This window comes from Eretmochelys imbricata, chromosome 1 (genome assembly GCF_965152235.1).
Source record: "Eretmochelys imbricata isolate rEreImb1 chromosome 1, rEreImb1.hap1, whole genome shotgun sequence".
Lineage (NCBI taxonomy): Eukaryota > Metazoa > Chordata > Testudines > Cheloniidae > Eretmochelys > Eretmochelys imbricata.
Genome location: NC_135572.1, coordinates 194,201,072 through 194,228,493, shown reverse-complemented (window position 1 = coordinate 194,228,493; position 27,422 = coordinate 194,201,072). Strand labels below are relative to the sequence as shown.

At 42.7% G+C, this 27,422-nt stretch overlaps 1 protein-coding gene across 1 annotated transcript; it reads left to right on the top strand.

Annotated features, from left to right (window-relative positions):
• The first annotated feature begins 436 nt into the window (after positions 1 to 436).
• Positions 437 to 17,852, top strand: TRAT1 (T cell receptor associated transmembrane adaptor 1). The gene is made up of 6 exons (XM_077820919.1): positions 437 to 553; positions 8,656 to 8,769; positions 10,629 to 10,665; positions 12,026 to 12,084; positions 14,120 to 14,178; positions 15,547 to 17,852. The coding sequence occupies exons 2-6, from the start codon at positions 8,658 to 8,660 to the stop codon at positions 15,796 to 15,798; spliced, it is 519 nt and encodes a 172-aa protein (XP_077677045.1). The 5' UTR covers positions 437 to 553; positions 8,656 to 8,657; the 3' UTR covers positions 15,799 to 17,852.
• The last annotated feature ends 9,570 nt before the right edge of the window (positions 17,853 to 27,422 follow it).

Sequence of the window (27,422 nt, the reverse complement as noted above, 5' to 3'; positions counted from 1 at the left end):
GGCTTCCAAAGGATATAGATCCATTTTATTAAGATGTCACTCCACAGCATACACGACTGTGCTGCAATCATACTATTGAGGTGATTGAATACACTTGGGCAGCGGCCTGGTTTGTCACTCAAGCATACAAACCGCACCATTGAATTTAATGGAATTATTCATGTAAGTACTGCTTAATATGAGGAGATTGCAGAATCCAGCTAATCACATGAGAATTTTAAGTCTCACAGTCTCATGCTGTGTGTGTGGCAGGACAGATGGATAATACCAAATACAAATGATCACACATGTATGTTTTCACTTCTTTTTGAGGAAAACAATGCAGGAGATCACCAATTTGATATGAGGTAAAAGCGGCCTCCACCACATTTCCTGTTCATAAGTGAACAAGGAACAGATGTTAAGACTTAAGATCGAATAGAAATCTTCAGATACATACTCAAATTGCAACGCCAGAGCAGAACAGCACATCGACGTCTGCCAACGTTTTAAAACCAAGTTTTGTTTGTGATAAAGGGGGAGGATTTTCTACAAAACAACCATATATGAACAGGTATGTCTTTTCTTCCTAATCTCTTGTTTCTGGGTGTATTGTACAGAAAAAGTGTTTAAATAGATTACATATCTCCTGAGTACGTTGCTTAGAGACTCAAAGGCTGAATATTAATAATAAATAATAATGAGTCATCATAAATTTTAGTTAATCTCCAGCGGAGTGGGCCAAAGTGCACGAAGATTTGTTAAAGAAGAAGAAACATGAGCATCATTTTTAGGCTTAAAATTTTTGCCTGCACAGGGGGAATCTGATTTTACTGTGCGCTTTTTCCCTTCTCAAGTATGAAGTTTATATCTTAAAACGCAATTAGCCACGCTCTAATTAACTGCAGGTTAAGGACTCCTTTCCAGGGAATCAATCCTCTCTTTAAAGTTCACAGCTGAGGAAGCTTTATTAATGTTAATTTAACATTCAGTCACTTAATGGATTTTTGGATAAGGGTCATTACTACAGAACATTATCTTACTGTTTAATTGGAAAGAATATTTTCTTTCCATAGACTGTCAGAATTTAGTCTGCACGGAGAAACAGAAGGGCCAATGGAAGCGACAAAATCCACCGCCTTTTTTCCTTCAAATCACCCCTTAAAATCTGGATCACATTGGTAGTGCCCAAAAGTAATTCAGTACATTTCCCTCTGTGATACAAGGTGTTGGAACTGGATTCGCCACATCCTCTAAGTGGACAGATGTCCATCTCCATGAGAAATCAGGATTAATTGGGAGGTGGTGAACTGACCACTTTGGGGGCAATCATTTATTATCCTCTGTATAGCTATAGCTTGGGCTGCTGCAATGACAAGCTCCCCCACATTGCTTCTGTACCTGACTTAAAGAAGCCTTCGTTGCAGTCTCAGCTGAAAGAACTGAACAGAGAATGAACTATCTGATCCCGCTTAGTGATGGCTTCTCGAAGTCAGGTACAGGAGCAATGTGGGGGAGCTTGGCACTGCAGCAGCCCAAGCTATTCAGAGGACAAATAAATGATTGATTGCCCCCAAAAGCAGTCAGTTCACCACCTTTCACCAGCACCCAATTAATTTGGTAAGAGAAGCCTTGCTGTCTCCCCTCCCCGCACCGTTCAGATTATATCAGAGCTGACGAGCAGGAGTTCAGACAATAGATTTTTGATTGCAATTCTACCAGAGTCCTCTGCAAACAGGACAAGATATTTACAAGATGTCTGAAGAGGGGAATTAGAAAAGGGTAAAAAGCAATTGCATTGCCAGGAAAATATTTTAAAAGAATCTTAAATATTTTATTAGCACTACACTAATTTTATTTTTACGCTACAAACATTTTATTAGCATTACTATTAATGTACAATATTCTAAAACCAAGGGCAGACTCTGCCCTGAAGATCAGCAGCCCCCTCCCCCTCCAAAAACTGGCACAGGCATTCCAGTTGTTGAAATTTACAAGCTAAAGGGACTAGAGGAAGGTATTTGTTTCATTTAGTCTCACCTCTCAATTTGACCCTTTGTTTGCAAACCAGTAATCCCTTGACTGGGGGAAAACAATAGAGTAGCACAAGAAGTGGCATAAATTCAGAAGCAACCCAAATGCAAAATGTTTTTAATGTACAACCATGTAATGTATTAAATATATCCCCCAACAAGGTACAAAAACTGAAACTAGTGAATCCTGGTGCTCATGAGTTGTTTTATGAAGCTCTTTGGGCCGAATTGTGACCCTCTTCCACACAGAGAGGAGCATGTTGCTCGAAAAGCAGCCAGGTTGACTTTGATAAGATTTGTACCTGGAGCAAGCTGCTCTTGAGAGCAAGTAAATTATTGGAATCTAGCCCTTTATGTTTCTTTGTCAGACTCTGACAAAGTGATCCTAGAAGCCCTTGATGAAATTGCAGATTTATTATAGTCAAGCTACAGTTATTATTCCTACAGATCTTCTTTGTTCTGAAGCATTATTTAAAAAAAACAAACTCAATTGTTTCAATTTTTATCTTGTTTTTTTTTAAAAAGAGGGTCAGTTTGATCACACTTATTTACATATAAATGGAGAATGCAACCAAATGTGCTGATAAAGATCTTTAAAAACAATCTCTCTCGCCTACACAAAATGTATTGTTTTTGCAATATAACAGCAGATTATGTGGATGAGAATTAAAATTAGAGAAATTAATCCATAGAGCAATCCAAATTATAAGAGCGCGAATATTCTGACTTTTCTTTCCATTTTTCTCACTTTTTTTGGTCCCCCTCAGTTTTATTTTTTGGACATCTTTTGCACAGCAGGTCAGTTTTTGCAGGTTACACCTGCTAGCACATAGAGAGAGAGAGCACACTTCAATTATCTGCAGGGACATTCTTTTCTGTGCAGAGCTATTGGGTTTCCCCACCACTGCTGCAAAAGTTGTAGATATTGAAATAATTCATTTAGCATAGTAAATATGGGTAGGAGTCTATTGCAAGCATGCAGGTGATAAAGGAACAGATGGAGAAGAGAAGGGGAACATATCTATAAAGCTAGGAATATGGAAATACAAGATTTTGCTCATTTTCTGTTTAGATAGTGAAATTAGCTTGAAATTTACATTTAAAAGGGTCGGCCACACAGAGAGGCATTCTTAGGGCTTTATGGATATTTTAAGACTCATTGTTCATGAAATATAAGAAAAATGTTGGCTGACAAGCAGATCAAATATGTGTTCACTTATATAGGAACGATTAAAGATTCAGAACAGAAATGGGATGTGTGTGTATTTATATTTCCAACTTAAATAAAAGCCAATAAAAGAATGTTTGAATGAGGGCTTTGGAAAATAATTTTAAGATTTAAATGTAAAGTGACCTTCTGAGGAGAAGGCTCAATTGGGTGTGTGCCTCCTCGCAGCCCTTTTAAATATTTCTTAATGAAGTTAAAAAAACAAAAACAAAAAACCCCATGCACTTGTATAGTTGTGGGGTTTGTTTTTAATTGTCTGGTTGTCTTTTTACATTAGAAATTCAGATCTTGCATCTCCTGGTTTTGCTAGGAGATACTAAGATGTAGGAGGCTTGTGACATCTTAAAATACCAAGGAAGTTAAACCTGATTATCTGAGAAGTAAGTTTTATCTAGACTGAAATATTGGTTATTAATGCCAAATTAAATCAAATGCCCCCAAAACTGCTGGGAGAACTGCTCATTTTAGAGGTTCAGTAACCCCTGCCTCTTCAGTTAGGGCCTGAGAGCTCTCAGTTCACACCTCAGACTGCTATTCCTGCTCCAGCAAAATCAGGAAGGATTAAAATTCACACTATTCCTTAAGTAAAAGGACAAACTGGATTTTTGTTTTAAATTTCAGGCCTTCTCTACTTCAGAAAGGGGCACCATCTCAGCTGTTTTATTATTATTTTTTATTTGCAAACCACCTTAAAAACTCACTTTTTGGGAGACTCTCTTCTACAAAACTTTCTAATCCAGTGAAGGCAGAAGTGACATTTTTATGCTACTAGTTTCCATTACAGCTCCTTATACTTTCCTCCCTCTCAGGCCACATCATTTCCTTCTCTCCCCCATGCCTGGCAATAAAATGAAAGTGGAGAAAATGAAAAGCAAAAAGAGGTTGGGGAGGGGAGAAGGGTAATAAATATCTTCAGAAGGAGTGAGAAAGCAACACAAGGAACGACGGTTTTGGGATTAAGGTCCTGGACTGTGACTCAGGCGATCAGAGTTCAATTCCTGGCTCTTCCAAAAGACTTCTTATGTGACCCTGGGCAAGTTTGGGGGAGATTTCCAGGAAATGCAAAGGGCTTTGGATCTCCTGAAAATCTCCCCTAAGAGGAGATCCCTTTGTTCCTCATTTCCTCCTAGGGAAGAAAGGGGAGTAATGCATACAGACTTTATATCTCTATGAAATATAAGTTCTTAAAGCCAGTTACAAGCATTCATGATCCTCAAACAGCAGGCACTTCTAAACATACAAGGTGTTACTGGTGCTCAGACAGCATAGCGAAGGAGAGCCTAGAAATACCTTAGGCAGGCAGAACTGGTCTCAGAAAGCAGAGGCCTGAAGGAGGTCTCAGACCCATTGCAAAATAATGGGAGAAGTCTCACAGGTGGCAACAGCTGTGATTGGACTGCAGCAGCGTGTCTTCTGGGAGAAGGAGAAAAAAATTAGGGCTTCTTGAAACCAGCACGACACTTGCCAAGAAAATATATTTTTCTTAATATTTAAGAAAATGCACGAAGAAGGTTTCATGACCCATGTGAGAATGCTAGCATTAGAGAGAGATTGATTGAATCATACGAAGCAAAGTGGTTATAGTGCTCAAAATATTCCACACATTATTGAACCTGGGGAACTACAGCCTCACCTCAGTCCCTGAAAAAAAAATCATGGAGCAGGTCCTCAAGGAATCCATTTTGGAAGCACTTGGAGGCGATCATGAACAGTCAACATGGATTCACCAAGGGCAAGTCATGCCTGACCAACCCGATTGTCTTCTATGAGAGATAACTGGCTCTGTGGATATGGGGAAAGCAGTGGATGTGATATATCTTGACTTTAGCAAAGCTTTTGATATGGTCTCCCACAGTATTTTTGCCAGCAAGTTAAAAAAGTATGGATTGGATGAATGGACTGTAAAGTGAATAGAAAGCTGGCTAGCTCGTCGGGCTCAATGGGTAGTGAGCAACAGCTTGATGTCTAGTTGGCAGCTGGTATCAAGCGGAGGGGTAGGTCCTGGGGCTGGTTTTGTTCAACATCTTCGTTAAGGATCTGGATGATGGGATGGATTTCACTCTCAGCAAGTGTCATCCGCAAACTAAGTGTGTGGAGAAGTAGATAAGCTGGAGGGTAGGAATAGGGTCCAGAGTGACCTAGACAATTTGGAGGATTGAGCCAAAAGAAATCTGATGAGGTTAAACAAGGACAAGTGCAGAGTCCTACACTTAGGACAGAAGGATTCCATGCACCACTACAGGCTGGGGACCAACTGGCGAGGCAGCAGCTCTGCAGGAAAGGACCTGGGGGTTACAGTGGATGAGGAGCTGGACAAGAGAGTCAGCAGTGTGCCCTTGTTACCAAGGAGGCTAATGGCATATTGGGCTGCATTAGTAGGAGCATTGCCAGCAGATTGAGCGAAGTGATTGTTCCCCTCTATTCGGCACTGGTGAGGCCACACCTGGAGTATTGCGTCCAGTTTTGGGCCTCCCACTACAGAAAGTGTGGACAAATTGGAGAGAGTCCAGCGGAGGGCAATGAAAATGATCAGGGGCTGGGGCACATGACTTACGAGGAAAGGCTACGGGAACTGGACTTGTTTAGTCTGCAGAAGAGTAGAGTGAGGGGGGATTTGATAGCATCCTTCAACTACCTGAAGGGGGGTTCCAAAGAGGATGGAGCTAGGCTGTTCTCAGTGGTGGCAGATGACAGAACAAGGAGCAATGGTCTCAAGTTGCAGTGGGGGAGGTCTAGGTTGGATATTAAGAAACACTATTTCACTAGGAGGGTGGTGAAGCACTGGAATGAGTTACCTAGGGAGGTGAGGGAATCTCCATCCTTAAGAGGTTTTTAAGGATTGTGATTTAGTTGGGGATTGGTCCTGCTTTGAGCAGGGGGTTGGAGTAGATGACCTCCCAAGGACTCTTCCAACCCTAATCTTCTATGATTCTATGACTAAGTAACCCCACTTAGCCCCTGTTGCTGGCAGATCTCTGTACCTGTGAAGCCCCATTGACTTCCCTGGGACTCAGGAAAGAGAGGTCCTGGTATGCTATTCTCTTTGCAGTATCAGGGCCTTAACCCTTAAATGAGAGAACTACTTGCAGCCTGGGTATCAAGTTGATTACAAGTCAGATGGCTGTCAGTGAAGAAGCAGCCATGTCAGCTAGTGGTTTCAGCAAAGAGCTGGGAAGCAGGGAGTTCTAAGAGAGGCTATGCCATACACTCACTGTGCCACTGTATTCTGACAAGTTGTTGGACCTCCTTGTTGCGTCCGGGCAAATCACCCTAAAAACCAGAGGGCAAATCACCCTAAAAACCAGAGGCAAGAACCGAGCTGCAGTGACTGAGGTCAACAGGACACAATGAGAAACACATTGTTGGTGCTCTACAGATAAAATCATCATACTACTATACAAACGAATACCAAGGGGGTGAAGCTGAAAAGGCTATTAAAAAAAGTGCAAGGGAATGGAAATTTGATGACTTAGTTAAAAATGCTTCAAAAAGTGGCTGTGGGTGGATAGTGTGTAACAACCAACAACATTCTTTCAGAGAGAAAATTATGGTTAAAGCAATTCTACAAAGAAGAGGGATTTGTGGGGGAAGGAATCAGAGACCTGTGCAATTCGTGATGGGAGCAATTTTACTACAAAGTCCCATCTCCTGGCTCTTCTAGCGCATTTCTAGCTCCGGCTGCTGAGCAGTTTTCCTGTACAGACACAGGGCAATAATTGTGAGCCTTACATTGCTCCCGCTGAAATCAATGGAAGCTTTGTCATTGGCCTCAATGGTAGCAAAATTGAATTCAAAGAGCATGATCCAATGCCCTTACAAGTCATTTGGGATTTTTCCATTGACTTTAATGACCAATGGATTGGACCTTATGAAAAGGACATTTTACACAGAAGCAACTGCTGCTTGGACTTTTTTTTAAAAAAAGCAGCTCTTGCAGTAGGTACCTCATTAGGGAATAAAAAGTGCTGCAACCAGAGGGAGCAATGCTCCAGGTGAGCAGCAGCGAATGAGCTGAGCAGCAGCTAACAAGCAGCAACTAATGAGCTGAGCTGTGTCTTCTCAACAGGAGTGAAAGCCCTGGCCCTTCCTGCAAGGAAAACAATTTTCCCCCTTTAGACCTTTATATATATATATATAAAAAGGCAAAGGAAGTTCAAGGACGTCACATGAAAATGACGATCAGCAGGCCTGATCTGACCCTTAACATTCACTCCAATTGCCACCCCCCTCCCCAGCGGCCCCTATTGGCCCCTGTTCCAGCTCAGTCCTTTCCTGCGGATTACTGGAGTTCAAGTGCTTTAACACCCCCCCCCACCCCCATGGGATCCATTTCAAGTGCTCTGATACTGCCATGATGGGAGACACAAGAACCTACAGAGAAGCAGATGTAGATTCAGGTTGTCTCTACTCATACAGTTGAGTATTTCTCTCTGGGAATAGTTCCCCTATTACTTGGCAGATAAGAGTAATCAGACGCATGACACTCTGCCCAGTTTTTGGCTACGTCAGAGCAGGAGGTTGCAAACACACTATGCTCTACTCACCCAGGCTTGATGGTGGAGAATTTGGATGAGCTAAGTTAGCATCACAAGAGGAACCACTGTGAAAAATGAGGAAGGCATTTAGTGAGGTGGGTTCCTGCCTTGGGCAACAAGGAGAGGATGACATGGGATGGAGGGACCCCAAGCTACCCCCAAATCCCTCCACTATATGCACAATTAACACTGGCTGACTATTACTTTAGGGTTCCTCTGAAGCTATTGCTGTTGCTAAGATCTGCCTCTGAAACCCTTTGGAGGTCCATGGACTCCCAGCTGCTTATATTCTTACAGCGCTGGGTCCTCAACTTCTCTCCCCTATCTTGTTGCTGGGGTAGAAAGACTTCCCTCCAGTAGCCCAGCTGGTCAGGAGGAGAAAATGGGAGTTTTTGGTAGGGGAAGAGGGAGAAACAGGGTCAACAGATTTTTCACAGAAAAGGAGATGTGGAAAAGGAGCAGAAAATATGAAGATGCAAGAATAAACCAACCTTTGAGGTTCCTTTGGAAAAAAGTCCTAATATACAGCCAAATAATGAAGTCCTTAGTCTTTAAGGAGGCAAACTCTCACTGAAGCCAATAGTTTTGCCTGAATAGAGAATAAGGCCTTGCCTACCAAGGGCGTTATTTTAGAACACCTATTTCTAATTAACTCCATGCGTGAATGCTCATATTCTAGAATTAGTTTAAACTAGTTTGGAATAAGGCACTCAATCTGGAATAAAGTACAGTGTGAATTGAATGCAGATTAACTATTCTTCATTAACTCCATGTGTGGACACACTTATTGCAGAATTATTTTCATATAAAAGCTTGTCTATAACTTCAGAATTTGGCTCACCAACCGATGTAATATGCAGGGATTTGCTTTCTGTTACAGAAATGGAGTTTGCATGCCACTTTTCAATCTGGGGACTTCTAGCCTTTATGACTATGGCTCTGATTGTGTCGCTGGTCATAAATATTTCATACTGCATAGCAAACAAGCAAAAAGGTAAGAAATGACGTGCGTGCATGCGCATGCAAAAGATTGTGTTTGAGTATTTGAGAGAGAGAGACTACAAACAAATTCATCACCACCGGGAATTTTCTGGCAAGCAGACCGAATGTTTTATAATGAACTTTTTCCTAAAAATTTATTCTAATACTAATGCATTTTTAACTTGCAAGGCATGGATACCTGATGTCACATGGTATGACAACTAAAAACAAAAGCTTTCAAAACATCAGTATGACTCAATTTAAAAAAAAAAAAAAAAATCTAAAAACAATCCCCCAACCTACTCTCCCCAAATGAGCCAGCCAGACATGAGCAAGGGACAGAATTTAATTCAGATAATGTTTTCAACATTTTTCATGTAGACAATTTCCCTCATCTGTAAGTTTTAGCTACCTGAATTTCAGACACAACAGCACTTTAAGTACACATTAATACAAGCTATGAATCTAGGTGGCAATATTTTCTCCCCCCTGAATTTAGGAATGCTTATTTGAATTTCAGATTTCATCCAAATTCTATTTTTTCTTCATTAGGAATTCAGCTCCAAGGTGTGTGTGGGGGGATGGCGGAGGAGAGAAACAGGGGTTGGGGTTGTGTATGTGTGCGCACCAAGGTAGCTGTCAAGCCATCCTATTGCTAAGAAAGAGGGGACTTATTTTGCTTCATGGATGTTAGTCCATGACTATTTTACATTTGGTATAATGGGTACATTTGGTACAGATTTGACATTGGTATAATTATTTTTAAAGGGGGTAGGGTGGGGGAAGGTGACTTTTTTAAAAACTGAAGCTATACCAGTACAACCCCTAGAGTGGGTGCAGTTACACCAGTATAAAGATACCTTGTGCCGGGATAGCTTATTCCCCTTCCTAATGGAAGTAAGCTGTACTGATATAACCACCTCTAGAGTTGGTTATAACAGTGTCCCTACCAGAGAGGGGTTTATATCACTTTAACTAGACTAGCCCACAGGTATACAAATTGTGCATAAAGAAGTCCTACGTATACAACTGGCACTTGCAGCGCACAAGGAAAACTGTTTGGCTGAGAGACGCTAAGGTGACACCTATTTAATGAGCTGCAAGGCAAAATATTTTTATTGATGAAAACGAAATTTCCAAAACTAAGCAGGGGAGCAATGAGATGGGGGATTTTCTGAGAGGCACATTCTGGAGGCCAGAACACAGAACTGAAAGCCATGAATTCCTGAATTCTAAACCCAGCTCCAACAATTAACCCCCTTGTGGCCTGGGACTCTCTGCTTCACTTTCCCTATTTGTGAAACATTAGGTACCCCCTTACCGGGACATCAGTAGTAACGTTTGTAAAACCAAATGAAGAGAAAAAGGTGGTGAGCCTACCACAGCTACTGCTTACTCACACAGCATTCTTTCATGGTTTCCTTGTTCTACCTCATCCAGTTTCTCTCTACCTCGTGTGGGGCATCATAAGTTTACACAGTAAATTCTTTGGGCACAGTGACAGTCTTTTTATGGTGGGTGTAAATATAGTACTTAGCAAAATGGGGACCTAATAGGGGGCTGTAGGCATTAGTGCAATACACAGAATACTAATAAAAACTGTGTTAGTCACAATTTAAATCTAGATACTCTTGAGGAAAATTTTTAAAAAAGTATCCTCAATCTGAATCTGAGAGCCTCCAGCTTTCAATCTCACACAAACATGAACACTGCTACTGAGCCATTCTTAGACTCACGTTTCTCTCCACGAGTCACACAATACAATTCTGTTAAGAACAAAGCCATAAAGACAGCAAATGGAACTGCTCAACAATTACACAATTCATATTTTCCTTTCTGCTTAAACTACTTGTGTTTTAAAATATTTTCCAGGTTACACGTACAGAGACTATCAAGAATATAGTCCAAGGTATGTTGAAGATTTTAACCTTTTAAAATCAGACATAATACTCAAATTAAGTTACAATGGCTGGATTTGAAGGAATGGGCCAGAGGACATATGAAAGGTCTTGTTTGATCTACATGGAAACATTTTTACAGCTAAAAGGGGTACTTAAGGAATGAAGGAAAGAATGCAACTTGTAATGGGACATACTGCACTCACTTCATTAAGCAGGTGGAGGGAGTTCACTTAGTAATAGGAGAAGCATGATAGAGTTAATCAGTTTAGGATAGCAAGCTAAATGGGTATTTATTATTGCTTGGCCTCAGAGAGAATGAAAATGGGCCCTCCAAACTCACTGCTAACTGCTCAGATTAATTACCGCTCCATAATCTCTCAGTATTTGTATTTATATTTTACAGAATAGGGTTTCTTTTAAAAAAACTGGCTCTGGATGATCCAACTCATGTTTTTCAGAAAACAGACATTTACAAAGCTCTTCTCCACCCCAAAACAAACAAAAAACCTTAATACAAAAATGCTGTACCCCAACAATACCCTACCATTGATTTGTCTGAAGTTAGCACGTAGACAGCCATAACTCCTCAAACAATGAAAGATACCCTTTGAAAAACTATATACCACTGACCAGGCAAAGAATAAGCTGCACAGCTAGGAATGTGTCATACAAAACATCTTTCAGCATGCAGAAGCCTGCATGCACAATTTCCATGTTTTGGGCACACACCATTTTAAAACATTTAGCCTTTAAGTTATACCATTCATTGAGGATAGGATGCTCTTGAGCACCAAGACCAGGAGGATTCTAGATGTTCTATAATGCCAGCTAGGGATTGCACTTGCCAATGATTTCTTTTTCCTTCTTCAGATCTGCTTTTCTCCTCTACACTATCACCACCTTCAGTTTGTAGAGCTTTGAAGGTCAGAAAATATTTGGGCTAAGTGTGGTTTTTACAAAACTGATTACAAGCATATTAAATTCTTCAAGTGGACCACAAGGATGATCTTACGATTAAGATCCTGGACTCGGACTCAAAACATCTGGGTTCAACTCCTGGCTGTTCCACAGACTCCTTGCCCCAGTTCCCCAGCTGTAAAACAATACTTGCTGTCTCCCACTCTTCACCCGTCTTGTCTATTTGGACTGTAATCTCTTCTAAGGCTCATACTGATTTTTGTTGTTAATTATCTGTACGTAGGTCTATATGAAAAGTGCTCAGCGCAATGGGCTCCTAACCTTGATTAGGGGCCTCTAGGCACCCCTGCTATTTACATAAAAAAGGATCAGGTTTGCTCTGTGCAGCAGAAGATATTTCAATGCACAATTACAGAGTGAATTACAATTATTTCTGATTCCCCATTATAGCGATGATGATTATACTGAAGAATGCCCAGTTTATGGCAACCTCAATCAGGAGATTTTAGGTAAGATATCTTATCCTAAGAACTTATTAAAATGAACATACAATAATAGACACAGAATACTTAACATCCTTTATGAAAGGTCTCCTAAAACATGAATTTCTGAAGCACTATCTGTTGATAAAATGGATAAGCACTTGTTCCAGTTACAGGGGAAAGAAGCAGCGAACCTCCAGTTGCTCATTTTAAAACCAAAATGTGTTAATTCCCGTAATATTAACCTAGATCTTGGGATAGTGCTGTGACAGTGGATTGACTAGCACAAACTGAGTTTGATATTTTACTCTCCAGACATTAAGATATGTGAATGAAGAGGGCTTTTTAAAAGTTCTCAAAAGCACATAAGGGCTAATCTACATGCAGAATTGTACCAATTTAACTAAAGGCGCAATGTTAAACCAGTACAAAAGGCTGCGTGGTCACTTATTTCAGGTTCAACTAGACTTATTTTGGTTTGCCTTAGAGAGATTAGCAACAGGTTTAAACTAAACTCAAAAGATGACAGTGTTCACAAGGGAGTTTGCACCAGTCTAACTAGAACCAGTGCAAATTTGTGTTCACACCCTCACCCTCAAAACTCCTCTGTGAGGGAAGGAGATGTCCATTTTACCAGGGCATAAAATGGAGGCATGAAGAGAAAAGGTAACTTGGCCCAAGTTTGTTGTACCAATAAAATAAAAACCAGCAGGATCTTATTAAAGGGGAAAAAGGCAAAATGCCACATTTATTGTGAATACAGAAAGACTCATAGTAAGCAGTTATAGCTATAACATTCCATTCAATTTCATATTTATTCACACATTCATTCATACACACAGGTTCTGCAAGGTTGTTATCATAGTTACCAGCCTTAGAGTTGCTCATGCCAAGCCACTGGCCAGGTGGCCTGGACATGAGGAGGGAGCAGGACCTTGTCAGACGCTCATCTGATGCTCCTGGAAGTTGGTTTGCAGAATCAGACCCCAAAGTTCTCACTTTCTAGAGTCCATTTTTATAGGAATTTCTTCCTATGCCAGTCTATGGGAATTGCTTCATCATGCTGTTGCTGAATCAATCAGCAGACAGCACATTCCTGACGGCTCTGTGCTGCCAGATGTTATCTTGTTCTTTGGTTCTCCCATTCTTGAGGCTGTTGGGTGGATTCCAGTCTGCCATCTGGGGGTCCTCTGGTTATTTCCACTTGACGCCTTCTTCAGCTGATGGACACTGGATTCTTAGGCTGGCACCTCCCTGATCGTTCAGTTATTATCCATACACATCCTCCATCTCGATTTTAATCACAATTGTTAACAAAGTGAGATGAATACAGGAAAAGGGTGGAGTCTCTGGGTGCTGTTTCTGTTGTTACAGAGTATTGCTTTGAGTCTCTCTGTGTGAGGAGTAGTTGTTACAAAGAATTGCTTTGAGAACAGACTGTCATAGAATGTACTAACACAATTAGCAGCTTGCAAGTTTCACACAGAGGGAGAGAAATGGTACCAAAAACCAAGAGACCTCTTAATTAGTAATACCCTGGAATTTAAACTATGGGGAATCAAACTCATTTGTGATTTTAATACAGAAGTTCTTTAGAATGATCCAACAAGTTCATAGAAAGTTAGTGGCAAAGCAAGGAATAGAACCTTATCATTTTGCCCCGCCCCGCCATTACTCTAACCCTGACTCCGGGTATTTCTCTTACCCATATACTGTCCCTTCTCAGCTATATTTAGCTTGTAAGACCTGTCAAATCACATGGCGACTGACACTATCAAGTCAGTCAATGTTTTAAGTTGCCCCATAATTGTAAGACTTTTGCTGGACAACCTAATACACTGTCCAATAATATGATACTGTGAAAATAAAAAGCTAGGAAATCCCTGGGTAGAGTTTATTTCCTAGCAGCTTGGAGAGTGAGGGAGGGAATATAGTTTAGAACCTGAACTTCCACTAATGTAGGTATGGAGAATTGAGTTCTATAACAGGGTGTCTGTTCACTCTTTAATCACAGGCAGAATCTTCTAACCACTTAAATATTTTCATTTCTAATAATCTCTAGATGAATGTTGCTATGAACAAATGAAGGCCCAGCCTCGGAGACGCGCTAATGAAGTAAAGGTATCCTTATTTATATTCTTGCTCTTAGCCTTCTGCATTAAGGAAGGCACTTTGCCTCAAAGCTCCTCACATGTATCCAATGGCAGAATATATCCCAAGAATTCAGTCTTCTTCTTACAAAAATGGACATACCAATTCAGCAGAGCACTTAAGCATGTATGTAGGTGTTTTGCTCCATCAGGGCCTTAATTGAGGAAGTCTGAGGATTGCAAGCAGCTAAGTACCAGCCAGATGTGTCAATTGTGTCAAACTTGTCAATTCAGCCATTAGTCAGATGAAAGATTACATGTTGAAGGCATTTTACTATTTTGATTACCAATGTTTTATAACGTGTTCAGCCCTGTAGTATTGGTATACTACAATAAAAACTAGAAAACCAGAATTTTTGGTTAAGTGGAAGAGATATTATCCACTATTGTAAATTAAGCAATGGCCTGAAATTAAAAATGTTGCTATCAATTGCTAATAAGAAGTTGCAAGCTGAAAAACCTAGTAATCATGAATTCGTTAGGGATATAGTTCTATATTTGATTATCTTCAACATGCCCAGTACAAGGTAAGTACCCAAAAAACGTAAGGCCCAGAGTCAATACCACACCCTGTGGCCAAGACCACATATCCTCCCTACCCCCCGGGGCAAAACCGGTGTAGGTTTTCACACACCCTGCAAAAAACCTGGCATCTGAGTTAACTCTTTACTAAATACCAGGATAGGAGAAGAAGAAACGGGGTTGGGAAACCATCTAGTGATGCCTCTGAGCCCAAAAATTTGGGGTTGCCTTATACCAGTAGCTTCCAAAGTGGGGTTCCCACACCCCTCAGTTATGCAGGGGTCTGTCCCTTGAGCATTCTGCCACTTTTGCCGCACGGAGAACAGGGCTGGCTCTAGGTTTTTTGCCACCCCAAACAAAACATTTGCTGCCCCAAGCTCCGAGAGTGCAACTGCCCAAGCAAAAAAAAAAAAGGGGGGTCCGGAATGCTGCCCCTGGAATTGTGCCGCCCCACGCACGTGCTTGCTTTGCTGGTGCCTAGAGCTGGTCCTGACGGAGAACAAAATGGCATCCTCTGCACAGCAGGACCTTGCGTATGCTGTGAGTGAGAGGTCAAATTGGCAGATATGTTCCAATAGTACCAGAAACGAAAGGAGTCCAGGACATATAGTCAGATGCCAAAGGGGTCCTTGGCAGAAAGGACCCCTTGAGAACCAGACTTATACAGTACATCCCTCACCCTTCAAAACCGAAATGTCTCACAAGAACACTATGCTGAAGGTTCCAGACTGGTGGGTTGTCTTAAGAAGCTGAAAGTCTTAAAAGGTGTAGTGATTAAGGAAAGGATTAAACTGAACAAAAATGATTTTCCTCTCAGGTGGAGGTTGAAACTCAGATGTGCTATGCCTCCCTCGATCACAGCATCAAGGAAAAAAACAGGAAGCCTAGGAAAAAGAAAGCTCCTCCATTAGAAGTGAATGAAGAAGAGATGCCATCTAAAAACAGCACCCTGGCTTCCCAAACTAGCATTTATCTCAACAGTGACCAGCTGGCAGCTGAAAATAAACCAACAGAGGAAGCCATTCATGACGACCCTATCAGGCTGTTTGGCTTGATTCATGCAACATAGGACAAAACATCTACAGAGGACCCCTGACTCAACTGACAGATCACACAAGATGAAGTAGATCTTTCACTTGTTTATGTTGCGGGAAAAAGACTGAATAAATAGTATCCTGAATTTGGAAGAATAGCTTGGTAAATGAAACCAATGGTATAAATGGGTAAGTGATTCATTCAAATTGTCTGCTGGGCATAACTGCCAACTAATTTAGGTCAGCAGGTAGCAGGATTTTAGACACAGAATGCTAATTTGTAAAGCAACCCAAAGAAGAGCTGGCCACCTTCATAGTTATCTATTTTGTAAAGCAGTTACAGGAGCCAAGTACCTCTCAGAATTTGGCCCCAAATTAGCAATTATCCTGTATGCTTTATAGCAGGACTTACTTCTTCATTTCAGTTGCCCATGGATCCCACTTCAAGGGATCTAAAAATGGGCCACATGATCCTCTGTAGAAAGCTAGCATATTTTGCCTGTTATTCTATGTTGTTTCAAGAGTAGTTTGGGAAATCAAAGGCACTTTAAGACTGGCATATTTAATAGTTAAAACTTGTCCCGCTATTCAATATTTAATACTGTCCTACTGTGACCTGCAGTAATATTTAAGGTTAATTAGAAAATAATATAACCGCTTCAGTTCATTTAATTAGTGCTTTGTATACCCAGCAAACGTAATGCTATTCGAATATACTCTTAGCTTCCTATGGCGAACAGTACCAGAATCTCAAATCTCTACTTCTGTACCAGTAACATTTTCTCGGTCTATTCAACAATCTGTAAAAGAAAGTGGCAAATGATCTGTGAAAATAAGGCTCCTGAGGAGGACAAAATGATTTCTACTGGGTTTCACATTGTCACTTTAAAAACTATTTTAGGAAGATAGGAAAAGTCTTTTTACTCCCCAAACAATTCAGTAACTGTATGCATAGGTCATACTTAAAAATGTACAGCACAATTTTATCTTGAAAGCTCTTTGGGGGCAAAGACTAATTTTATGTATGGCACATTTTGGGTGCTACGTGAATAGGAATAGTAGCAAACACCAACACACCACTGCTATAATGCTGCCGCATCTGGGGTGCCAGGGCAAAGGGGTAGATTTTTCCCATATGAAAAGCATAAAGAAAAACAGAAAGAACTTGATTGCTCAAGGTCCTATTTAAAAGCAACACACAAGTTGACTTGCTCTCCTAGAAACTATTTCATTCTAAGTGAGATGTAGACAACTAATGTTGCAGAGGCAGAAATAATGCTAGTAGGGAATCAACAGAAAATACATGAGGCATTATAAAAAAAACAATTCCCCAGACTAATACCTCCCTGCCCCCTAAACCTGAAGCTAAACACAAGGACATCAGAACAAGAAATGCTATCTTAATCTGGTTGCCCTAATTACCATAGTTGAGTGAGATTGAAACAAAGTAAAAAGACTTAGCTGCATATCAACAAGCTCTTGGCTCCATGAGCCAAAAGAGTTTTGAACAGCATCTCTGTTAATGGTGAGATGTAAAATAAGTATTTCAACTAAGCTGACACACCAAACAGATCTAGTACCAAGCCCCTTCAAGGTGATTAAAAATAAGGCTTATCTAACTAATTAGGCAAGCAAACAGCCCCCAGGACAAGCATTCATATTGTCACATGTTTGTGTTATACAGAGAATCAAAATAAGGAATATAGTATTCTCAGTTAATACAATTTATGAAGACTTTTATCTAAATAAAGATTGGCTAAGGTCCATTACTCCCTATATGTCTCTCACTTTTTCAAAGGGCACTCCTACCCCACAGTACCCACATGCTGGCTAGATAGCTCTGCTGAGGCCTGCCTTAGTTTCCCTTTAACTCAGTCTCCCGTAAAAAGTCCACACAGGCCAGATATTCAGAACATTCCCCCCTCCTGGGGTCCAGTTTATTAAGACCTGCAGAAAGTCTTTCAAAAGAAAACTCAGACTTACAATCTCTTCATCCCAGTTTCCTCTAGGACCAGTCCCTTCTCCCTGAGGCTCTGTCTTCCCTACAGACTTCCAGTACTGTTCACCTCCAGTTCCAAACTAAGCACAGCCTGCCTGAGGTATAGCCTTTTCCATTACTACCTTCCTCCTCCTGATTCACAGCCCAGCCAGGGCCTTCTTATGCCTTACAGCACCTGTGAGTAACTGCTAACAACCTGCAGCTGTCTAGCCCTTTGTAAGGCCCAGGTGCCTTCTCTGAAGCACAACTAGGCAGCAGGTAATCAGTCCAGGTGCACTGGACCTCACACTCCCTCTCAAAGGGGCCAGTGACATTGTAATACACTGTTTGTACTCTGTGCATGGTCTGTATCTTTGGCTTCCCTGCCTCACACTGAAAATCCCACGTCTCTGATAATCAAGGTTCAGAGAACTTTACCAAAGCCCCAATTCCACAAAGCACTTATGCTTAAGGCCCATTCAAGTCAGTGGGATTTAAGCACTTGCTTCACTTAAGGGCGTGTACTTAAAGTCGTTTACTGAGTTGGTGCCCAAGTCAGTACACTTGGTTCCCTCTGTGGCATTGTCAGTCTTCACTGATTTCAGTCAAGCTATGACAATTTACACCAACATAGGGCCTACAATATTCCTTATACTTGTCCCTTGGTGGTTTGTTGGGAGAAGTGAAGATGGAAGTTATCAGCAATTCTCTCCCACACTCAGCTTTCCCTCCCTGGCTGATCACTGCAATGGTTAAGAACATAAGAATGGCCACACTGGGTCAGACCAAAGGTCCATCCAAACCAGTATCCTGTCTACCGATGGTGGCCAATGCCAGGTGCCCCAGAGGGAGTGAACCTAACAGGTAAGGATCAAGTGATCTCTCTCCTGCCATCCATCTCCACCCTCTGACAAACAGAGGCTAGGGACACCATTCCTTACCCATCCTGGCTAATAGCCATTAATGGACATAACCTCCATGAATTTATCCAGTTCTCTTTTAAAGCCTGTTATAGTCCTAGACTTCACAGACAAGGAGTTCCACAGGTTGACTGTGTGCTGAGTGAAGAACTTCCTTTTATCTGTTTTAAACCTGCTACCCATTAATTTCATTTTGTGGCCCCTAGTTCTTATATTATGGGAACAAGTAAATAACTTTTCCCTATTCACTTTCTCCACATCACTCATAATTTTATATACCTCGATCATATCCCCCCTTAGACTCCTCTTTTCCAAGCTGAAAAGTCCTAGCCTCTTTAATCTCTCCTCATATGGGACCCGTTCCAAATCCCTAAACATTTTAGTGGCCCATTTTAGTTACATTATCTACCGCTGTCACCACAGCCTCCATTTTAGGATAAATAACCATAATGTTCATGTCAGTTATATATTGAGACACTTCTACTGTTGCTCTGTGAGATAGAGGTTTTTTCCTCCCCAGACTGCAGATATCTATATAATGAAGCAATTCTCTGGCTCTTTGGTCTCAGGTTCACTTTTTAACCTGGACTAAGCCTGTTGCATTGAGGCACTACATCCCTGAAAGCCATAACCTGTCCCAGCAATAGCCTTTATTTATTAATTTTTTTTTTTTTGCCATAGTGGCTTTTAGGGGGTTGCTAAATGTCTCTTAAAAACAAGTTGTCTGACAGCGAACATTCTTCCCTGCTCTTTAGGCAACATATCACCTAGTGGACCTGATGTAACTTTTGGTGTTATTGATTAAATGTTATATAAGTACAATGACATAAAGTGAATTTATTAGGATGATGTTAAGAATAAACATCTGCATTATTTAAATATTTTACTATGTTAATGACAATTTTTTTTAAAATGATACAGTATAGTCTGAAACCACCTTCATCATATCAAAAGCATTTTTGATATTTATTCACTACTTTACATTAGAATAAAGTCAAAAGAAAAAGAAACAAAGAGGAAAAAGAACAACGCCATAGTGAACAGGGGAAAGATGACTAAGGGCTTGGCTACCCTTGCGAGTCAGAGCGCATTAAAGCAGCATCGGGCACCCCAGCTCACCACCCGTCCACACTGGCAAGGCACATAGAACGCTCTGACTTCACGGCTAGAGCACAGCTGGCACTCCACCTCGGCAAGGAGACTAACGCTTGTTGCGTAGTGGCTGAAACGCCCGAGCATCAGCGTGAACGAGGTGTTGCATTACTGCGCTCCGATCAGCCTCCGGAAACGTCCCATAATCCCCTTGAGCCAAGTGGCCACTCTTCTCTTTGTTTTGAACTTGCCCAGGAATGTGGATATGCCCTTTGAAAGCTCTGTCTCTTACAGCCGCTCCAAGACAAAGCAAGCTGTTACTGTGGAATGCTGTGTGAGAGAGAAGGGCGGGGGGGGGGGAGAAGAAGGGGTCTGTTGCTGTCTGAACTTACAAGACAACACGCTGACATGCTCTCAGCCCCCCCAAAACCCACTCTCTCCCCCCACATACACACAACACACTTCCTGTCACACTCCACCCCACCCCTGCATTTGAAAAGCACGTTGCAGTCAATTGCATGCTGGGATAGCTGCCCATAATGCACCGCTCCTAATGCTGCTGCAAGTGCTGCAAACGTGGCCACGCCAGTGCGCTTAAAATTGTCAGTATGGACAGACTGCGGCGCTTTCCCTACTGCTGGTTTAACTCAAAGCGCTCTACAGCTGCAAGTGTAGCCAGACCCTCAGACAAGACCTGGTAGATCAGACAGAAAAGGTAACATGTAGAACCAAGATGATGTCATACACATCACATCAGTCTATACGTTTTTCAACAGTGTCAGCTGGCACATCAATTGAGTTCCCTGGATACATCACCATTTCTTAGGGTATGTCTACACTACGGAATAAGGTCGAATTTATAGAAGTCGGTTTTTTAGAAATCGGTTTTATATATTCGAGTGTGTGTGTCCTCACAGAAAGTGCTCTAAGTGCATTAAGTGCATTAACTCGGCGGAGTGCTTCCACAGTACCGAGGCTAGCGTCGACTTCCAGAGCGTTGCACTGTGGGTAGCTATCCCACAGTTCCCGCAGTCTCCACTGCCCATTGGAATTCTGGGTTGAGATCCCAATGCCTGATGGGGCTAAAACATTGTCACGGGTGGTTCTGGGTACATATCGTCAGGCCCCCATTCCCTCCCTCCCTCCGTGAAAGCAAGGGCAGACAATCGTTTCACGCCTTTTTTCCTGAGTTACCTGTGCAGACGCCATACCACGGCAAGCATGGAGCCCGCTCAGCTCACTGTCACCGTATGTCTCCTGGGTGCTGGCAGACGCGGTACTGCATTGCTACACAGCAGCAGCAACCCATTGCCTTGTGGCAGCAGACGGTGCAATAGGACTGGTAGCCGTCATCGTCATGTCCGAGGTGCTCCTGGTCGCCTGTGTGAGGTCGATCAGGAGCGCCTGGACAGACATGGGCTCAGGGACTAAATTTGGAGTGACTTGATCAAGTCATTCTCTTTAGTCCTGCAGTCAGTCCTATTGAACTGTCTTATGGTGAACAGGCAGGCGATACGGATTGCTAGCAGTCGTACTGTACCATCTTCTGCCGGGCAGGCAAGAGATGAGGATGGATAGCAGTCATATTGCACCATCTTCTGCCGGGCAGGCAAGAGATGAGGATGGCTAGCAGTCGTATTGCACCATCTTCTGCTGAGCAGCCATGAGATGTGGATGGCTTGCAGTCCTTCTGCACCGTCTGCTGCCAGCCAAAGATGTAAAAGATAGATGGAGTAGATCAAAACAAGAAATAGACCAGATTTGTTTTGTACTCATTTGCTTCCCCCCCTCCCCTGTCTAGGGGACTCATTCCTCTAGGTCACACTGCAGTCACTCACAGAGAAGGTGCAGCGAGGTAAATCTAGCCATGTATCAATCAGAGGCCAGACTAACCTCCTTGTTCCAATAAGAACAATAACTTAGGTGCACCATTTCTTATTGGAACCCTCCGTGAAGTCCTGCCTGAAATACTCCTTGATGTAAAGCCACCCCCTTTGTTGATTTTAGCTCCCTGAAGCCAACCCTGTAAGCCCTGTTGTCAGTCGCCCCTCCCTCCATCAGAGCAACGGCAGACAATCGTTCCGCGCCTTTTTTCTGTGCGGACGCCATACCAAGGCAAGCATGGAGGCCGCTCAGCTCACTTTGGCAATTAGGAGCACATTAAACACCACATGCATTATCCAGTAGTATATGCAGCACCAGAACCTGGCAGAGCGATACCGGGCGAGGAGGCGACATCAGCGCGGTCACATGAGTGATCAGGACCTGGACACAGATTTCTCTGAAAACATGGGCCCTGCCAATGCATGCATCATGGTGCTAATGGGGCAGGTTCATGCTGTGGAACGCCGATTCTGGGCTCGGGAAACAAGCACAGACTGGTGGGACCGCACAGTGTTGCAGGTCTGGGACCATTCCCAGTGGCTGCGAAACTTTTGCATGCGTAAGGGCACTTTCATGGAACTTTGTGACTTGCTTTCCCCTGCCCTGAAGCGCATTAATACCAAGATGAGAGCAGCCCTCACAGTTGAGAAGCAAGTGGCGATAGCCCTGTGGAATCTTGCAACGCCAGACAGCTACCGGTCAGTTGGGAATCAATTTGGAGTGGGCAAATCTGTTGGGGCTGCTGTGATACACGTAGCCCACGCAATCAAAGATCTGCTGATATCAAGGGTAGTGACCCTGGGAAATGTGCAGGTCATAGTGGATGGCTTTGCTGCAATGGGATTCCCTAACTGTGGTGGGGCCATAGACGGAACCCATATCCCTATCTTGGCACCGGAGCACCAAGCTGGAGAGTACGTAAACTGCAAGGAGTACTTTTCAATAGTGCTGCAAGCTCTGGTGGATCACAAAGGACGTTTCACCAACATCAACGTGGGATGGCCGAGAAAGGTACATGATGCTCGCATCTTCAGGAACTCTGGTCTGTTTCAAAAGCTGCAGGAAGGGACTTTATTCCCAGACCAGAATATAACTGTTGGGGATGTTGAAATGCCTATATGTATCCTTGGGGACCTAGCCTACCCCTTAATGCCCTGGCTCATGAAGCCGTACACAGGCAGCCTGGACAGTAGTCAGGAGCTGTTCAACTACAGGCTGAGCAAGTGCAGAATGGTGGTACAATGTGCATTTGGATGTTTAAAGGCGCGCTGGCGCAGTTTACTGACTCGCTTAGACCTCAGTGAAACCAATATTCCCACTGTTATTACTGCTTGCTGTGTGCTCCACAATATCTGTGAGAGTAAGGGGGAGACGTTTATGGCGGGGTGGGAGGTTGAGGCAAATCGCCTGGCTGCTGGTTACGCGCAGCCAGATACCAGGGCAGTTAGAAGAGCACAGGAGAAACGGTACACATCAGAGCAGCTTTGAAAACCAGTTTCATGACTGGCCAGGCTACGGTGTGAAAGTTCTGTTTGTTTCTCCTTGATGAAACCCCCCGCCCCTTGGTTCACTCTACTTCCCTGTAAGCTAACCACCTGCCCCTCCTCCCTTCAATCACCGCTTGCAGAGGCAATAAAGTCATTGTTGCTTCACATTCATGCATTCTTTATTCATTCATCACACAAATAGGGGGATGACTACCAAGGTAGCCCAGGAGGGGTGGTGGAGGAGGGAAGGAAAATGCCACACAGCACTTTAAAAGTTTACAACTTTAAAATTTATTGAATGACAGCCTTCTTTTTTTTGGGCAATCCTCTGTGGTGGAGTGGCTGGTTGGCCGGTGGCCCCCCCACCGCGTTCTTGGGCATCTGGGTGTGGAGGCTATGGAAATTGGGGAGGAGGGCGGTTGGTTACACAGGGGCTGTAGTGGCAGTCTGTGCTCCAGCTGCCTTTGCTGCAGCTCAACCATACACTGGAGCATACTGGTTTGGTCCTCCAGCAGCCTCAGCATTGAATCCTGCCTCCTCTCATCACGCTGCCGCCACATTTGAGCTTCAGCCCTGTCTTCAGCCCGCCACTTACTCTCTTCAGCCCGCCACCTCTCCTCCCGGTCATTTTGTGCTTTCCTGCACTCTGACATTATTTGCCTCCACGCATTTGTCTGTGCTCTGTCAGTGCGGGAGGACAGCATGAGCTCGGAGAACGTTTCATCTTGAGTGCGTTTTTTTTTTCTTTCTAATCTTCACTAGCCTCTGGGAAGGAGAAGATCCTGTGATCATTGAAACACATGCAGCTGGTGGAGAAAAAAAAACGGACAGCGGTATTTAAAAAGACACATTTTATAAAACAGTGGCTACACTCTTTCAGGGTAAACCTTGCTGTTAACATTACATACATAGCACATGTGCTTTCGTTACAAGGTCGCATTTTGCCTCCCCCCACCGCGTGGCTACCCCCTCAACACTCCCCGTGGCTAATAGCGGGGAACATTTCTGTTCAACCGCAGGCAAACAGCTCAGCAGGAACGGGCTCCTCTGACTGTCCCCTGAAGAAAAGCACCCTATTTCAACCAGGAGACCATGAATGATACATCATTCTCCTGAGGATAACACAGAGAGATAAAGAACGGATGTTGTTTGAACGCCAGCAAACATACACTGCAATGCTTTGTTGTACAATGATTCCCAAGTACATGTTACTGGCCTGGAGTGGTAAAGTGTCCTACCATGAAGGATGCAATAAGGCTGCCCTCTCCAGAAACCTTTTGCAAAGGCTTTGGGAGTACATCCAGGAGAGCCGCGAATGCCAGGGAAAATTAATCTTTTCACATGCTTGCTTTTAAACCATGTATAGTATTTTAAAAGGTACACTCACCGGAGGTCCCTTCTGCGCCTGCCGGGTCCAGGAGGCAGCCTTGGGTGGTTCGGGGGGTACTGGCTCCAGGTCCAGGGTGAGAAACAGTTCCTGGCTGTCGGGAAAACCGGTTTCTCCGCTTGCTTGCTGTAAGCTATCTACAACCTCCTCCTCTTCTTCGTCCCCAAAACCTGCTTCCGTGTTGCCTCCATCTCCATTGAAGGAGTCAAACAATATGGCTGGGGTAGTGGTGGCTGAACCCCCTAAAATGGCATGCAGCTCATCATAGAAGCGGCATGTTTGGGGCTCTGACCCGGAGCGGCCGTTCGCCCCTCTGGTTTTCTGGTAGGCTTGCCTCAGCTCCCTAAGTTTCACGCAACACTGCTACAGATCCCTGTTATGGTCTCTGTCCTTCATGCCCTGGGAGATTTTGACAAAGGTTTTGGCATTTCGAAAACTGGAACGGAGTTCTGATAGCACGGATTCCTCTCCCCATACAGCGATCAAATCCCGTACCTCCCGTTCGGTCCATGCTGGAGCTCTTTTGCGATTCTGGGACTCCATCATGGTCACCTCTGCTGATGAGCTCTGCATGGTCACCTGCAGCTTGCCACGCTGGCCAAACAGGAAATGAGATTCAAAAGTTCGCGGTTCTTTTCCTGTCTACCTGGCCAGTGCATCTGAGTTGAGAGTGCTGTCCAGAGCGGTCACAATGGAGCACTCTGGGATAGCTCCCGGAGGCCAATACCGTTGAATTGTGTCCACAGTACCCCAAATTCGACCCGGCAAGGCCGATTTAAGCGCTAATCCACTTGTCAGGGGTGGAGTATGGAAATCTATTTTAAGAGACCTTTAAATCAAAATAAAGGGCTTCATCGTGTGGATGGGTGCAGGTTTACATCGATTTAACGCTGCTAAATTCGACCTAAAGTCCTAGTGTAGACCAGGGCTTAGATAGTGGATAGAACTAAATATTGAAAAACAAATAACAAAAATTGTGGAATTCTTTCTTATGCGCTACTCTCAGCATTTCTCAATCTCTCACTTACAGAAATTAATATCAGATAAAAGGATCAAACTCAAATGCCTCTTGAGGTTTTTCCTGGACCACTTCTCTAGAATTCTTCTAGTCTGTTGGGAGAAGTAGATTGGAATTGTGTACTTAATCTCAATCTCTAAATAATTTCTATTATATCTTAACTGAGTAAGAATTGTACAATACTTCTAGGCAGGAATGAACCTCACCTTCTATCACCAGTATTGGGAATATTACCCCTAGATCAGCCAAGGCCTGTCCAAGGAACATATTCAAATATACTTTAAAAATGTTCTGGAACAGTTAAAATAAAAAGATAAATTATGCATGCAATATTTGAAGGATGGAGAAGATTTGGGAGATCATTGAGTGGGGAAGAATTTTATTTCAAAAGATCCATTGGAAATGGCATTTCCAGAGCACATCACCTACTATTCATGTGTGTTTGAAACGGGAAGAAACAGAAGCCAACAAAAACAATATATAAGAAAGAATTGTTTGTGTTTATTGTTACAAGGCAGACATCATCCCAAGGAAGAATCCAGTGTTCAGAAAGTCAAAAAAACCACGCAGTGAAAGGAATCTTATAACTGATTACGTTCCTTTGCTACACCCACCGGGATAGGTGATATGGCACAAAACAAAAAGAGAGCGCTTGAGGTTATGATGAAGGACTTCTAAAAATATGTGCACAAGAGCTTTTTCTACTACTAAGATTAGTGACAACCTAGCAATGCTTTCTGTAATATTCAGGAGAGGTTTTGCCTACCTTTCACTCGATTATTTTCCCAATAAAGTTATCTTTTAAGTCTATTTGATTTGGGCATCTGAACTGTTAGCTGGGGATAGTTGTTGCCCTTAGACAAGAGTTTTCTGGTTTCTCAAAGAACAGATGAGAAGTCTCTCATCTTACCCTGAGATTGAAAGCTCTTTTGGTTTAGGACCATCTTTTTGTACTGGGGCTCCTAAGAACTACAGTAATACATACATGCAACCAACCAACCAACCAGATGACTGCCTTGGTACAAAGTCACATACATAGGGATCACTGGTTTCCCTTCCTAAGGAGTGTAACAGGGGCCAGTTAGGGTCATTGTGGACACAGAATGCATGTGCCCTAATGGGCATCATAAAATGATTCCTCTAACTTTTAGGAAGCAGCATCAAACCTCCCAGGACTTGTTAGGCAATGGAAGCATGCTCCTGTGACCTGAAAGAAGTCTGTAATAAAGCGGCTCTGTGCTTGCAGCAGTTATACTAGCAGTTACATTAGAACAATCTCCCTGTCAAGAAAGAACAGGAGGTGGGGCCATGAAAAACAAAACAAACAGACAAACAGAACCCACAGCACAGTGATCACCTGAAATGTTTGCAGATTACCCAGGAATGGGAGTTAGGCCAGAACGTGAACCAGCTGAAGTGATGCGCTCTGTAAATCTGGTAGAGCATTTGCCCTTGAAGTACCAAACATGCAGTAGGCAGACAAATTTGTCATATACACTCCTGTAACAAGGGTTGAACAGCTGGAAAATATATTCTATCTTCCCCAAGAATAACAGCCTGAATACATTCTGGTGCTTCTGATAGGCCAGTATATATGCAATAACCTAACTGGCATGTTGTTTTTTTTGTGCTTTAGAGTATGTGGACCCTTATTACATTACATTATCATGATGAAATTGTCATTGGTAAGACTGGGAACAATGAAATTGCTACACCAAGTTTATATTTAGTAGTGCTGTCGATTAATCACAGTTAACTCACACGATTAACTCAAAAAAGTTAATGGCGATTAAAAAAATTAATAATGATTAATTGCAGTTTAATCGCACTGTTAAACAATAGAATGCCAATTGAAATTTATTACATTTTTTGGAATGTTTTTCTATATTTTCA